General features: G+C 40.8%; 1 protein-coding gene across 12 annotated transcripts in view; it reads right to left on the reverse strand.

Annotated features, from left to right (window-relative positions):
• The window catches only part of kiaa1328 (KIAA1328 ortholog), a 174,480-nt gene that overhangs the window by 128,128 nt on the left and 28,941 nt on the right, over nt 1-17,411 (reverse strand). For all 12 annotated transcript variants that reach the window (XM_043684535.1, XM_043684585.1, XM_043684692.1 and 9 more), the window contains 2 exons: nt 16,469-16,563; nt 5,011-5,126 (listed from right to left, as the gene is read on the reverse strand). In XM_043684535.1, coding sequence (XP_043540470.1) covers nt 5,011-5,126; nt 16,469-16,563 — 211 coding nt within the window. The remainder of the gene's footprint in view (nt 1-5,010; nt 5,127-16,468; nt 16,564-17,411) is intronic.

Raw genomic sequence — 17,411 nt, forward strand, 5'->3', positions numbered from 1 at the left:
AGCCAGGGTACGGAATATAGGAGGAAGGAAGTCTTGTTACAACTTTATGAAACATTGACTAGGCCATAGATGGAATATTGTATGCTGGCACACTATCAGAAGGACATGATTGCACTGGAGGACGCAGAGGAGATTTACCAGGATGTTGCCCACGATGAAAAGTTTCAGTAATGAGGAGATTGGATAAATTGGACTTAATTTCCTTTCAGCACAAGAGGCTGAAGGGCTGATAGAGGTATACAAAATTATGAGAGATGTAGACAGGGCAGATCATGTGAATCTCTTCTCTATGGCAGACGTGTCTAAGACCAGCAGGCATAATTTCAATGTGAGAAGTATGCGGTCTCGAGGAGGTCTGAAAAAACTTCTCTCACTCAGAATGGCACAAATATGAAACATGAAGCCTGAGAAGGTGGTGGAGGCTGACACTCTCGCAACAGGTAAGAAACTTCTGAATGAACATTTAAAAATGCCTGAACATAGGAGGCTACAGACCAAGTGTAAAGAAATTGGCCTAGTATAGTTTGGTGTCTATTGATCAGTACAGACATGGTCGGTCATAGGGCCTGCTTCTACGCTGTATGACTCAACTTAGAGAGTAAACTTGCAAGTAACATCAAGCTGGACAATCTTCCTTAAGTATATAAAAAGGAAGAGATAAGCCAAAGTGAACATAAGCTCCTTAAAGTGAGAGACTGGGCAAACAGTAATGAGGAACCAGGAATTGGCAAAGGAGTTAAAAGAATACTTTGTATCAGTCTTCACAGTAGAAGACACTAAGTGCATTTCAAAATTACAAAATAATCATGAAACCACAGGAAGGAATGGATGACAACCAAGCAGCAAACTAGACTATGAAGGCAGTTCAGGAGTCCACTGTGGCCATTTGCCTGCAAAACAGATATGTCGCTTTGGATTTTGTTGGGGTAAATAGCCTCTCAGAGGAAAGTAGCAACAGCCTAATTCATTGCATCACAGTTAGCTCTACTACACAGTAGGAACATGTTGGTAGGCTATACCAATAGAGGATTCAATCATAAGGGGGGAATAATCAAATGTTTGTGGCTACAAATGAGACTCCAGAATAGAGTGTTGTCTCCCTGGTGCGAGGGTCAAGGATGCCAGAGTAGCTACAGGACATTCTGGAGTGAGAAGGTGAACAGCCAGTGGTCAAGGTAAACATTGGTACCAACAATATGGGTAAAAGGAAGAGGTCCTAAAAGCAAAACATAGGGAATTAGGAAACAAAATGTAAAGTAGTATATCAAAGGTAGTGATCTCAGGATTGCTACCAGTGGCACATGCTAGTCAGAGTTGAAATGGCAGGATATAACAGGCGAATTCATGGTTGTAGAAATGGTTCAAGAAGGAAGTTATCAGATTCCTGGAACATTGAGACTGGATCTGGCAGGGGAGAGAGAGACCAGTACAAACTGGATAAACTGCACGTGGACAGGACTGGAACTGACATCCTCGCGGGGATGTTTGCTCGAGCTGCTGGGGACAGTTGAAAATTAAAATAGCAGGGGAATGGGAACCTGTACAGGGAAACAGAAAAGGATAGTACGGGCCAAAATAAAAGAATGGGAAATAAAGTGATATGTGGAGAACTCAAAGGCAAGAATAAAACAGCCATGATGCAAAATAATTCAAACAATAATGGAGGCTGCATGCAGACGCCCAGAGACAGGTAATGTTTGGGAAAGCATTAAACAGGAAATGAGAGATGCAAGCAACAAATGCAACATTATAATTATGCCAGACTTTAGGCTGCATGTAGATTGGACAAATCAAATGAGTAACAATGCTGTGGAGAATTCCTGGAGTATGCTTGAAATGGTTTTCTGGATCAATACATCGAGGAATCAATTCGTGAAAAGGGCCACACTAGATTGGTACTGAATAACCAGAGAGAATAATTGGCAACTGTGCTAAGCCTCTTGGGGAAGAGCGACCATAAAATGATAGAACTCTTCATTAAGATGGAATGTGACATGGTTGATACTGAGACTAAATGAAACTGTAATGGTACAAGGCTCAAGCTAGCTATGGCACATTGGCTATGTTAGTTGAAGGGATGGCTGTTGATATGCAATGGTAAACATTTTTAAAGAGTGCTTGGAAGAAGTGTAGCCATTGTTCTTTCTTACTTGGCAATAAAAATATAATAGTACGGGTAGCTCAGACATGGCTGAGAAGGGAATAGTATTAGATTTAAAACAGGCATACGATTCGTCAAAAATAGCAGATCTCAGAATTAGGAGCAGTTTAGATTAGATTAGATTAGATTACATTACAGTGTGGAAACAGGCCCTTCGGCCCAACAAGTCCACACCGACCCACCGAAGCGTAACCCACCCATACCCCTACATTTACCCCTTAACTAACACTGTGGGCAATTTAGCATGGCCAATTCACCTAACCTGCACATTGTTGGACTGTGGGAGGAAACCGGAGCACCCGGAGGAAACCCACGCAGACACAGGGAGAACGTGCAAAGTCCACACAGTCAGTCGCCTGAGGCGGGAATTGAACCCGGGTCTCTGGCGCTGTGAGGCAGCAGTGCTAACCACTGTGCCACCGTGCCGCCCTTCCTTTAGATTTCAGTAAAGGAAGGTGGGGTGAGGGGGGAGGTGTAAACTTGTGAGTAATATACAAACTGATTGTAAAAGCTTCTATCGGTATGTGAAGAGAGGAAGATTATTAAAGATAAACATAGGATTTGTAGTGAGCTGCTAAGATGGATACAGAACTGGCTTGGTCAAAGAAGGTAGAAGGTAGAGGTGGAAGGGTGTCTTTCTGACCAGTGTGGTTCTATACAGATCAATGCTGGGACCTTTTCATATTAATGATTTGGAAGAGAACCTAGGTAGTCTGATTAGTAAGTTTGCGGATGACACAAAAGTTGGGGGAACTGCAGACAGTGAGGAGGATTGCCTAGGATACAGCAGGATATTGATAGGCTGGAGAAACAGCAGATGAAATTTAATCCAGAGAAATGTGAGATTATGCATTTTGAAAGTTGTAATGTAGGAGGGAAGTATACATTAAATGGCAGAATCCTTAGAAGCATTAATATACAGAAGAATCCAGGTGTACAGGTCCACTAAAAGTAGCAACCTAATTGGATAAGGTGATCAAGAATGCATATGGCATGTTTGCCTTCATCAGTTAGGGCACAGAATATAAGAACTGGCAAGTCACATTGCAGCTGTACAAAACTTTACTAAGGTCACATTTGGAATATTGCATACAGGTGTGGTCGTCACTCTACCAAAAGGACATGGAGGTATTGAAGGGTACAGAAAAGATTTACTGGGATGTTACCTGGTTCAAGGGTATAAGCTACGAGAAGAGACTTGACCATCTTGACTTGTTGCACTTCGGAGGCTGAGGGACAACCTGATAGAGGTTTACAAAATTATGAGGGGCATGGATAGTGTCTTTTTCCCAGAAAAATTCTGAGAGATGAAATTAGGGACATATGTTTACAGTAAAAGGTGGAAAGTTTAAAGGGGATGTGAGAGGCAAATTTCTTTTTACACATAAAGTGGTAAGTGTGTGGAATTTGTTGGCAGAGGTGGTGGTAGCAGGTGGTGATGGAGGTGGAAACAATCGTTTGAGAGACATCTTAAGATATGTGAATAGGCAAGGAATACTGGGATTTGGATTGGCTTTAGTTTGGAAAGGCAACATATGACAGCGCAGGCTTGGTGGGGCAAGAGTCTGTTCCTGTGGCTGTGTACTCTCAGTACAACATGGTGTTTCACTTGGAGCTGGTATACTTGGTCACCACATTTATCACCTCCAAAACAACATAGATTGTTAAGTAGTCAAGTGGGTATTTAGGTATTCAAGACAGATATAAATAAATTTTTAATCAGTAAGGAAATCAAAGATTATGAGGAAAGGTGGCTAAGCGGAAGAAGTGAGGATTATCAGAGCAACCATGATCTCAATGAAAGGCTCAATGGGCTGAATGGTCTACTGCTGCTCCTCATCTATGGTCTTCCTCACATTTATCTTTTAGTTTCAGATGGCAGTTGTTCAGGATTGTGGCATTCACACAGAGTCATCTCGGCATACATTTTGATTCTTACTTGTTCCATTACCACTTAATGGTAAGGTCCCAGGGAGTATTGCTGAACAAAGAAACCTTGGAGTGCAGGCTCATACTTCCTTGAAAGTGGAGTTGCAGGTAGAAAAGGATAGTGAAGGAGGTGTTTGGTATGCTTTCCTTTATTGGTCAGAGCATGGAGTATAGGAGTTGGGAGGTCATGTTGCAGCTGTACAGGACATTGGTTAGGCCACTTTTGGAATACTGCATGCAATTCTGATCTCCTTCCTATTAGAAGGGCATTGTGAAACTTGAAAGGGTTCAGAAAAGATTTACAAGGATGTTGCCAGGGTTGGAGGATTTAGCTAGAGGGAGAGGCTGAATAGGTTGGAGCTGTTTCCCCTGGAGCTTCGGAGGCTGGGGGGGGGTTGACCTTGTAGAGGTTTATAAAATCATGAGGGGCATGGATATAATAAACAGACAAGATGGCACAGGTTCAGGGTGACAGGACAAAGATATAAAGGGGACCAAAGGAGCAACTTTTTCATACAGAGGGTGGTGCGTGTACAGAATGAGCTGAAAGAGGAAGTGGTGAAGACGGATAGAATTACTGCATTTTAAAGGCATCTGGATGGATATATGAATAAGAAGATTTTAAAAGAGATATGGTCCAAGAGCTGGCAAATGGGACTAGATTAGGTTAGAATAACTGGTTGGTATGGACGAATTGAACCGAAGGGTCTGTTTCTGTGCTGTACATCTTTATGACTATGACTCTACCACACTTGTAGTCTTGCACAGTCCAATGCTTATGTCATTTAATTGCTCCTCCCTTTCACCCTATCACAAACATTCTTTTTTGCTTCAAACTACATGTATGCGTTCTAAACACAAAACACAGATGGATTCCACTAAATGTATGTCACATAAAATTTTAAAGCAGTTAAGGATATCTTCCCGTTCCATGACAATGAGTTCATTCTGGTCCTCCAGTTCTCTGATTTTCTTTTCAAATGATTCATGTTCTGCCTTTAATCGTTCCACAGTTTCTTCTTTCTCTTCACTTACTCTAAGTGGGTAAAAACAGAAGAATTAGACTTTGTATTAACTGAAATGCTTGGAAACAGGCAAATTCAAAATAGAAGTAAGCTACTCAGCCTCTCCCTGAAACTCCACCATTTCATTAGATCAGAGCTAATTTGATATGCCACATTCCTACCTGATAGTCTTTCACCACCTTGCTGATCAGGAATCTAGCTACTTCTGCCTTTAAAATATTCAAAGGATACTTCCATCACCTTTGAGGAAGCTCTGAGTACATAACCTTCATTCATGCATTGTCTTCTATTTCAATGAAACTTTAGCTCTAGTTTCACTCTAAGTGTTTTCTGCTGCAATTACAATATAATAGGTACAGATATCTGTTTTAATTCTTGATTTATCTCGCGATGGCTTTAGTAAGCGAGGGCAGCAATTAAATGCTATTACAAGCTTTGCTAATCATGCACAAGGACAAAACACAGTTTAACAACTGGAATTCAAATAGGTCCCAAGCAGAAAAGGATCAAGCTTCCTTGCTTGCCATTTCCTTCAACTAATTATTCCTTCCTGTTAGCATTCTTCCAGATTAAAAAGATTACCACGTCACTTTTGTCAATATCTAAAAATTATAATGGATACCATTACAATTGACACCAACTCAATGCTATTTTTAAACATTTTCAAAACCAATTCAAGATTCACAAAACATTTTAAAGTAATAACAAAGCTTCTTCATTATTTCCTTATCAAAAATCACATGTTCACTTACGAAAAATCGTTTGGTCAAGGTACTAAATGGCAACAGCCACCAGTAAATGTTTGAAAATTGTTTACTTCCTGCTACCCTAGTGAAAAATAAGCAGAAAACAAAAATCTACATGTATAACCATCCCAGACTTCATTTTTCATGCATCAATGACAGATGCCACTTTAAAAAAGCAAAAGAACAGAACTGAATTTATCTACATATCCATTACCTGGTTAATTTTATTCTAGCAACCCAAACAAAGCCTGCAAAATACAGCCACTTAAAGCTGCAATAATACCAGAATATTTCAAGTATAAATTGAAATTATTTTTTCCTTGAAGAAAACCATAGTCGTGACATAGTCTGCAATTTAGGAATTTGAAATTCTAAAAATAACTTTCTCCAGTACGTACATGGACATGATGGCTATCAAATTTCTCAATAGGTCACAATATTATTGTTCTTTAAGGAAGGATATCAATGCATTTATATTACTTCAGAGAATGTTTGCTAGACTAATACCTGGAATAAGTAGTTTGTCTTATGAGCCAATGTTGAAGAGTCTTAGCTTGTATCTAGTGAATTTCAGAAAAGTAGGAAGTGATTTGATTGAAACACAAGATCCTTAATGGGCTTGAAAGGGCGGATGTGCAAAGGATGTTTCCATTTGACGGAAAATCTAGAACTAAGGCTCCCCATTTATTTGGGAAACAAACTTTCATAGGGTTTACAATAAGGTTCCACAAGATTAGCATGTAAAATTAAAGCACATGAATAGAGGAATGATTGGCAGACAGAAATAGAGTATAGATAAACTTGTCTTTTTCCAAGTGGGATACCACAGGGATCAGTGCCAAGACCCCACCTATTCACAATGTATAATTATTATCTGAATGGTGAAAAGGGGAAGTACAATGAGACCTGGGGTGATTTTGTACCATCAATTCCCAAGGGTTTCTACTTTAGTTAACAGTCTCTCATATAGGACTTTATCAAATGTCTTCTGGAAGTTCATATAAAAAAATCCAGACATTCCCATGTCCACTACCTTAGTCACCTTTTCAAAACATTCAACGAGGTTTGTCAAGCATGAACTACATGTCACCAATCCATGCTGGCTCTTCCTGATTAGATAAAAACTTTCAAAGGTGTTCCTATCCTATTTTAATTATAGATACCAACAATCTTCACACGAATATTAGGCTAACTGATTGGTAATTCTCTGCATTTCTTCTTTCACCCTTTTTAAACAAAAGAGTGGCGTGTAATTTTCTAATCTTGAGGCCATTTATACAGCCAGAGAATGGCGTATCTGAGGAATTCTTTGCCATAAAAAGTGGTTGAGGCAAAACTTTGAATGTTTGTGAGAAGGAGTTAGAAACGGTTCTTAGAGCTAAAAGGTTCAAAGGATATGGGGAGAAAATGGGAACAAGGTATTGACTTGGACGATCAGCCAGGATCACATTGAACAGAGGAGCTGGCTTAAAAAGTCCAATGGCTTACTCCTGCTTTTATTTTCTATGTTTCAGTGTAACAATCAGATTAGCCATGATCTTATTAAATAGTGAAACATGCTTGAGGGATCAAACTCCTGCATGTGCGCGCGTGCGTGCGCGTATTGGGGGGTGTAGAGACAATACAGCATTTTCATCAACTCAAAACTGTCTGCCAATCCCAAAACTGCTCCATCATTTCTTTGCACTTGTACTTCAGCCCTAGCTTTGTGGACAAATTTTAAGGTTGAAACTTTATTGCTGGAACAGCACAGCAGGTCAGGCAGCATCCAGGGAACAGGAGATTCGACGTTTCGGGCACACTGACCTGCTGTGCAGTTCCAGCAATAAAGTTTCAACTTTGATCCAGCATCTGCAGACCTCACTTTCTCCCCGGACAAATTTTAATGAAATTGGAGACAAAGGTAGGAGGAATTGATTACTTCTTGACCAAGATGTGGATCCAGATCCTAGACATTATCAAAGAGTTGGCTAAAATTGGGAGATACAGTGGATTCACATTTTGTATTTAAAAGACTGTTGTGAATTGCTATATTCAGAATATTGTCGTCTTGGAAGATGTGGATTACCTCAGCTATTGTGGGTAAAATTTGTCGTGGCCGTCAAAATGCGAGCAGCGTTTTATGAGCAAGTTGTTGAACATGGATTGGCCTCCACCTCAAGTGAAATGGATTCTCATCATAAAAATGGTTCTTATTTAGTATTTAGTTAATAGAACATCAATCAAGGAATTGTAACCAAGAGAGAAATAAAAGTAGTTTAAAGAAAGGTTATGTTAAATAATAGCAAACGTATTGCTACAATTCTAGGGGTAGCATTGACTTAGTGGTATTATCACTGAACTGTTAATCCAAAGACCAAGGTAATGTTCTGGGGGGCTGGGTCTGAATCCTGCCATGGCAAATGTTAAAATTTGAATTCAATTAAAAAAAAACTGGAATTGAGTGTCTAATGGTAACCATGAACCCATTATCAATTGTCAGGAAAAACCCATCTGGCTTATTAAAGCTCTTTAGGGAAGGAAACTGCTATACTTATTGTGGTGAAAGGGTTAAAATTGTGTCCCAATACATGTGTGAATCTAACCGAAAATGGAAGGTGTCGCTTAGTCCCGTGTGAATCTTATTATACACCTTCCCGTGTGAATAACCAGAATGGAATGTGTTTTTTAGCCTTGCTCTGCTGTTCACAGGAATGTTTATATCTGGAAAAGAGTATATCAGCTGGAAAAGTCTCCAGTTCGGTAGAGTCTGCTCCGGGGTTACGTTTAACCGCCGAGCGTGGGTTGTTGGCAACCGCTCTACGAGAACTGACGGCTCCCAGTTCCGTACTGCCCTCTGGGCATTTAGGGATGGGCGATAAATGCTGGCCCAGCCAGTGGACACCCTCATTCCATGAATGATGTTTTAAAAATTCTGAACTAATGTTGTTATAGCTAGCCAATTTTCTTACATTAGCTCAACCACAACTTTAACTGCATACATAAGGGCATGATGTTACATGAAGTACCATATAATATTTTATGTTGATTATTCCAAACATTTTTAAAATGTAGTTGGTCAATAAATATTTCAGATCCTATATTTGAATATCCATTCAGCCACTTGAACCTCCTCCTTGATTTGATAAGATCATGGTTGGTCTGATTGCGTCCTCAATACTATCTAGACCTGATACTCTTTCATTCTCTTGCAATCAAGAACCTATAAAACTTAAGAAGTTAAGGAGGAGATAGCAGAGCCTTTGGCTTTGATCTTTGAGCCATTGTCTACAGGTTTAGTACCGGAGGACTGGAGGATTGCAAACGTTGTGCCCTGGTTCAAGAAGAGCAGTAGATATGACCCACGTAATGCTAGACCAGTGAGCCATACATTAGATTAGATTAGATTACTTGCAGTGTGGAAACAGGCCCTTCGGCCCAACAAGTCCACATCGCCCGCCGAAGCGCAACCCACCCATACCCCTACATTTACCCCTTACCTAACACTACGGGAAATTTAGCATGGCCACTTCACCTGACCTGCACATCTTTGGACTGTGGGAGGAAACCAGAGCACCCGGAGAAAACCCACGCAGACACGGGGAGAACGTGCAAACTCAACACAGTCAGTCGCCTAAGGCGAGAATTGAACCCAGGTCTCCGGCGGTGTGAGGCAGCAGTGCTAACCACTGTGGCACCATGCCGCCCATACATCTGTTGTAGGAAATGTTTTGGAAAGAATTATAAGAGATAGGATTTATAATCATCTAGCAAGCAACAATTTGATATCAGATAGTTAGCATAGTTTCGTCAAGGGCAGGTCATGTCTCACAAACCTCATTCGAGTTTGTCAAGAAAGTAACCAAACATGTGGATGAGGGTAGGGCAGTTGATGTGGTGTACAAGGACTTCAGTAAAGCCTTTGATAAGGTTCCACATGGTAGGCTGTTGGAGAAAATGCAGAGACATGGAATTGAGGGTGATTTAGAAGTTTGGATGAGAAACTGGCTTTCTGAAAGAAGGCAGCAAGTGACGGTTAATGGAAAATATTCAGCCTGGAGTCCAATTACTAGTGGTGTGCCACAAGGATCTGTTTTGGGACCACTGCTGTTAGTCATTTTTATAGATGACTCGGACGCAGGCATAGGTGGATGCATTAATAAGTTTGCAGATGACACTCAGGTCAGTGGAGTAGTGAACAGTGTGGAAGGATGTTACAGATTGCAGGGGGACTTGGATTAACTGCAGAATTGGGCTGAGAGGTGGCAAATGGAGTTCTATGCAGCTAAATGCGAGGCGATTCACTTTAGGAAGAATAACAGGAAGGCAGAATACTGGGTCAATGGAAAGATTCTTGGTAGTGTGGATGCGCAGAGGGATCTTGAAGTCCATGTACATAGATCCCTGAAAGTTGCCACCTAGGTTAATAGTGCTGTTAAGAAGGCATACGGTGTTAGGTTTTATTGATAGAAGGTTTGAGTTCTGGAGCCGTTAACGTCATGCTGCAACTATACAAAATGCTAGTGCGGCCTCACTTGGAATATTGTGTACAGTTCTGGTCACCCCATTACAGGAAGGATGTGGAAACATTGGGAAAGATATAGGAACAGGAGGAGGCCACTTAGTCCCTGGAGCCTGCTCTGCCATGGCTGATCTGACATTCCTCACGTCCACCTTCCTGCATTTTCCCTATAACTTTCGATTCGCCTAGTGATCAAGAATCTGTCTTAGCCTTAAGAATATGCAAGGACTCTTCCCCTAAGCGCTCTGTGGCAAACGGTTCCAAAGATTCACAATCCTCAAAAGAAATTTCCCCTCATCTCAGTTTTAAATTGGAGCCCCTGTCATTAGCCTCTTCATTCTTTATTGTGTTTTCAACTTTCGGTCATCAGCACATTCAAGTCTCAGTCGTAAATATATATCAAAAAGATAATAATACCAGCACTTGAAGAATTTAACTATACACTTTCTCATGTCTGAGAAAACAGTCCACAAATTTTGATGTCTAGCCAAAAGTTTTAATTTTACCCCGAAATCTATTAGATGGCATCCTATCAAATGTCTTTTGAAAATCAGTATAAGTAACAGTAACCTCACAACAGTCTAAGCTCTTTGCGAGTTCATCAAGAAATATCACTATGTTAGTCTGGCACAATTTGTCTTTAGCTATTATTTACTAATCCATGCTTTTCTTGATGACAATTGCTAATTCTGCTGTGAACCATTTCTTGGTTCCAATGTTACTTCATATTTTCCCCATCACCTGATTTGTCATTCTCCTCACAAACTTTTTTTTAAAAACTCTTTCATGGGATTAAAGTCAATGGTATTACAGCTCTTCTCACCAGGTCACACCTTTTCCAGCTTCAGTCACCTTCACAGCTCTCACCCCATGACATTTCTTCATTTTACATACCTGCCCCTCCCTCACTGCATAAAATATGGTTGCTTGCTTATTCTTATCTCATATTTAGCTTTTAGTTGGGCAAAGGATGCACGTGATTTAGCAGCATGCTACCTCACCCTTAATCTATGCCCCATATCTAGCTCAAAGTGTAGTCTGTGATGGTTAGAAGCTCCTTTCCCACCTGATCTGTGCCCTATAGCTGACATAAATAAACACTATTTCTCATCTTCAGCAACTCGCTTAAAGGCAACCCAGAATGACAGAAGCAAATGAGAAATAACAAGTAGTTGCAGAAAAAAGCAAAAATGACAACAGAAGGAAGATCCATTTCAAAAATAGGACGTGGGGAGGAAAAGAAAGAAGTATATGAAATGAGAGAAGCTGAAGAGAAGAAAGAGAGAGGCAAAAGGAATTAAGAAGTATAAGACAAGAGCAGACAGAAACAAAAGACAGTCACAGAAGCATCACTAAAGGTGGTTAGCCAGGTTGATAAGCGTGACTTTCATTTGTCATAAAGAGATGGTAAATGTAAAAGCACATTATAGTTCTTAGAATTGTGCATTCTCATTTCAGTGTTTGTTACTTTCAAATCCAGACTTATTGGCACATTGGATACTTGGTGATTGCTGAACTTGCAAGTTATGTTATTTATATATTTTGAAAAACGAATTGAATCTTCTTTCCTGTGTTCAGGTTTCAAATCATTCAACACTAGATGGCACCAGTTTCTTTCAGTTCTGGCCTTGCTGCTCCTCAGTCCAAAAAAGTTCAAACTTTTAAAAACAAACAACAAAAAAAAAGCTATTCAAAGGGCTTATTCTACATAATTTCATATATTTGTCTCTCAAACCATATTGCAATTAATTTTAAAAACTCCCAAACTGTCATCCAGTTCCATTTAGAAGGACAAGGGCAACAGATACATGGGATCGCCATCAGTTGAAAGCTTTCCTCCATCCTGATGTAGTTCCTTCGGCGCCACTGGGTCAAAATCCTTGCATTCCATCCAGAATGGCATTGTAGGTCTATCTACAGCATGTGGACTGCCCAATTCAAGAGGCAGCTCCACAACATTTTCTCAAGGGCAACTAGGGCTGGGCAATAAATGCTGACCCAGCCAGCGACACCAACATCCCACAAATGAATTTTTAAAAATACAATTAAACTTCCTTATTTTCTAAAATCAATAATTTCTCCAATATTCACCAATCCATTCACATCCAGCACAACGTAGCCGACCACCACCACTGCCAGACCTCTAAACAAGCTTCTATGGGCCCATTTACACTTGTATCTGTGCTCCCAAATGCCAATGCTACCTTAACTCTGATAGCCACCATTCCAACATATTGTAAGATACTTCCCCAATACTTACACCCAAACTCCAGACCCACTTTCCTCAAACAAAACTGACAGCACAGAGATAAACATGACAGAATAAAGACAGAACCATTATAATGCAACACTGTTTGGGTTGGACCATAAACACTGGCCTAGCCAGGAATACATACATACCTTGAATAATTGTTTTTAAATAAAAGCACACAAGGAGACCACTTAGCCCATTGAGCCCATGGAAGAGCAACCAATCTGATCCCACTAGCACATACTTTATGATGTTATGCTTGCAATGCAGGGAGGGCAAAGATATTGGTAAGTGGATTGAATTGATAAACTAGCAAGAAATTATTTTCAATACAGACAAATTAAGGTACGCCCCTGAGAGCTGAAAGGCTGGAACAGAGCTCTTCACAAATGGTTTAAAACCAGAAACTGCAGAGGTCCAGATTGACTTGGATCCATACAAATCGATCATAAAATATAATGAACATGCACAGAAAAAAATTCATAAAGGCAAATGTCCCTTTATAGGACTAGAATTCAAGAGTGAGGAGTCACATTGGACCACATTTGGAGGACTACGTACAGTTCTGAATATGAGAGATGGGGAGATGGTGGCATGGCAATATCACTGAACTACTAATTCATAGAGTCAAAAGGTCAATAGCACAGATCGCTTCAGCCCATGGCATCTGCGATTCAGAAGCCAAAGGGAATGCTCTGCACCAAGTGTGCAAACTCAACCATTCTAGCAACTGGAATTTACACAAAAATACAACTGTAAGATAAAGCTGGTCTCCATAAATAGTGACATATCAATTGTTGTAAAAATCTCACTGATGTCTTTGAAGAGAAGGAAATCTGCCATTCTTACAGAGTCTGATTTACATGTGACTCCAGTCCCACAACAACATAGGCCAATAAATCTCCAAGGCCTGTTAATCTACAGAGTATTTAAGGAAATGGTCCCATAAATACTGAATGCACTGGTGATCAGCTTTCAAGAATCTACCTGGAACAATTCCTATGAACTGGAAGGTAGCTGACATAACACCATAATTAAAAAAGGCGTGTGGAGAGAAAACAGGGATTTTAAAACCAATTTTATAGCAGGGCACTTAGAAAAGTGACAGGATTGAACAGAATCAGCATGGATTCAGGAAAGGAAAATCACGTTTGACAAATTTCCTGGAATTTTTCAAGGTTGTAACTAGCAGATTAAGGAGGACTTTCAGAAGGCTTTTGATAAAATTACCTGCTGATCTCTTCTGCGCAAAGATAAATTGATATTTGTTGAAAGGAGATTTGCATATTATAGACACTATCAATCTGGATTTATTAGATTAGATTAGATTAGATTCCCTACAGTGTGGAAACAGGCCCTTCGGCCCAACAAGTCCACACCGACCCTCCGGAGTAACCCACCCAGACCCATTACCCTACTCATGCACCTATCACTATGGGTAATTTAGCATGGCCAATTCACCTGACCTGTACAGCTTTGGACTGTGGGAGGAAACCGGAGCAGCCGGAGGAAACCCACGCAGACACGGGGCAAATGTCTGCATGGAGTGTGCACAGTTGCCAGAGGCTGGAATTGAAACTGGGACCCTGGTGCTGCGAGACAGCAGTGCTAACCTCTGAGCCACCATGCTGCCATTCTGGAATAAAAACATTTCTGACATACAACTCATCTAAGAAACTACAGATAATCTGCTAACATATTTTGAGGAGTGGTAAAATGCCCAAAAGGCAAAAAGATTGCTATCAAAAGATTCGTATCTCCTTGGACATTGGGGTCTCACAAGGACTGGTGTTAGGGCCGACAGTATTCCCTATTACTTCTCTCAAACTCTGAAGAAATCAGTTTCAACTTGAAACATTAACTCTTGTTTCATTTCACAGATGCTACCAAACATGTTGACCTATGTTAATGTTGTGTTTTTATTATGGGAAGATTTGTGGTCCGCAAAATTGATTTTGATATAATTTGTTTGTCGTGAACCATGTCTAAGGACTTTTGTGAATAGGGTAACAAAAATATGCAGTTTTGTTGTGAGTTTGTTCTCAGTTCCTGTGTATGGGATTGGGCACTGACTGAGCTCAGTCTCTTCCTATCCTTTGCAATCTCTTGTTTTGATTCTTGCTATATTGTTACAGCATGAACAACCTGAAGCATTTAGTGTAGCAATTCCTTTCTCAACATGTGTTCCTTAACATTAGGACAAAAGCAAGCAAGTATAAAATCAAAAAGAAAAGGATTTCAAAAACACTTTCTTTTCTGACGGTCTGTGAAACAGGTGACAATTTTCTAAATACTGGAGTTATATTTGAGTGTAACTTACTTAGTTTAATTGCATGCGAGTTTCATAAATTTTCAGCCTGGTGTCAGATACAAGCGACAACCCATTGTTCACCTTAAGGTCTTCCAAAGCAAACTACAGATTTTAATTTATTAGCTCCATTCATGCTACCGAATCCAAGTGATTACACATCACTGAAAAGTGCCGTGGAGTATTCTGGTATCAGATGAAAGAGTTTATCAAAAAGGATATTTATTTTCAATCTTCTGTTGCCACATGTATAACCTTGTGGCTTCATATAAAGTTATTTTGACAAGTGATTTTCATTCCAGCTTGACTTCATATCACCTCATTTTGTCTGAGATATGAATTTGCACTTAAGTTCCAAATTTTATTCTCACATGACCCTGACATACAGTTCTCTCAATGCCAGGATAATTGGCACCTCATGAATGGTAATTTTTCACATGAATGACCTAGATACCAAATTTTGGCAAATGATTAAACGGAGGATCAGAATTGGTCCCAGTCTGTCCACATGCCCTTGCTTTCTAGTAAACTTATGGATTAATGTGGCTGCAGCCTTTGGTCACACAAATCTGGATGAGATGCAAATAAAAAGTGGAACAGAACATTTTAGTTTTGCTACTATAATAAATCTAGTGATTCTGTGATTTGCATGAAGTAGGAGAAACAAAACTGACCCATATTTTAAAAGTCAGACTTTTGTCAAGTTAGTTGCAGTTTAATTTAGGTAAGTGAGAGGTGTTGCATTTTGGAAGGCAAATCAGGGCAGGACTTATATTCTTAATGGTAGTGTCTTGGGGGTGTTTCCAAAGAGACCTTGGGTGCAGGTTCATAGTTCCTTGAAGGTGGAGTCACATGTCGACAGGGTAGTGAAGTATACTAGTCTTTATTGGTCAGTGCATTAAGTATAGCAGTTAGAATGTCATTTTGCAGATGCACAGGTCATAGGTTTGGCATTCAATTCTGGTCCCTGTGCTTTAGGAAAAATATTATTAAACTTGAAAGGGTACAGAAAGGATTTACAAGGATGTTGCTGTGGTTGGAGGGTGTGAGCTATAGGGAGATGCTGAATAGGCTGGGGCGATTGTCCCTGGAGCGTTGGTGGCTGAGGGGTAACGTGAAAGGTTTATAAAATCATGAAGGGCATTGATAGGGTGAGTAACCAAAGTCTTTTTCCAAAGGGTGGAGGTATCCAAAACTAGATAGCATAGGTTTAAGGTGAGAGAGTAAAGATATCTAAGCGACCTAAGGATCAACTTTTAGATACATGTATGGATTGAGCTGGCAGAGGAAGTCGCAACATTTAAAAGGCATCTGGATGGGTACATGAATAGGAAGGGTTTAGAGGGATATGGCCCAAATGCTGGCAAATGCTGAATCTAGGTTTTGAAGTTTGCAGTGTCTGATGTAAGATATGATGCGATACATGACAACCTTAATGCTGTCATTCAGACTGTAAACCACCCAGTGTTATAGGCTTTATAGCAATGCCCTAATAAAAACTATATTGTGAAGTTACAAGTAGTGCTGCGAAAAAGTGCAAAACTCACCTTGCAAGCTCTTTGATTAAGTTAGCAATGCGCCTTTTGTCCTCTGGGCAGAGATCCTTCAAAGATGCACTCTTGGTCCCTTTGTACTCCTTAACCTGTTTCAAAGTAAAACCCAAAAAAACTAGTTACAGAGGAACCTTGATTACCCGAACGAGATGAGCGGGCACTATTTCATTCGGATTATCAAGTATTCAGCTAATCGATTAAACACCTTTCCTCTGGGACTCTGTTTTTTTTTTACGTCTGCTCCGCATTCAAGAGATGAAGCAGCAGCACACCACACGCAGGGCCCCAACTGTCCTGTCCTACATTGCCCCTTGGCTGCCCCGTCTGCTCCCCACCCAACACCACTCTGGGGAACATCATTTCCAGTGGAGATTACAACAAGTTTCTTGACCCAAAGGATGGGAGGGGTCGCAAGTGAGAGGGAGAGTGGAGAAAGCGAGTGTGAGAGAGACAGGCAGAGACACAGACAGAGCTGCCCCGTCTGCTCCCCACCCAACACCACTCTGGGGAACATCATTTCCAGTGGAGATTACAACAAGTTTCTTGACCCAAAGGATGGGAGGGGTCGCAAGTGAGAGGGAGAGTGGAGAAAGCGAGTGTGAGAGAGACAGGCAGAGACACAGGCAGAGACACAGGCAGAGACACAGGCAGAGACACAGGCAGAGACACAGGCAGAGACACAGGCAGAGACACAGGCAGAGACACAGGCAGAGACACAGGCAGAGACACAGGCAGAGACACAGGCAGAGACACAGGCAGAGACACAGGCAGAGACACAGGCAGAGACACAGGCAGAGACACAGGCAGAGACACAGGCAGAGACACAGGCAGAGACACAGGCAGAGACACAGGCAGAGACACAGGCAGAGACACAGGCAGAGACACAGGCAGAGACACAGGCAGAGACACAGGCAGAGACACAGGGGGGAGGGAAGGG

The sequence above is a fragment of the Chiloscyllium plagiosum genome, chromosome 1 (genome assembly GCF_004010195.1).
Source record: "Chiloscyllium plagiosum isolate BGI_BamShark_2017 chromosome 1, ASM401019v2, whole genome shotgun sequence".
NCBI lineage: Eukaryota > Metazoa > Chordata > Chondrichthyes > Orectolobiformes > Hemiscylliidae > Chiloscyllium > Chiloscyllium plagiosum.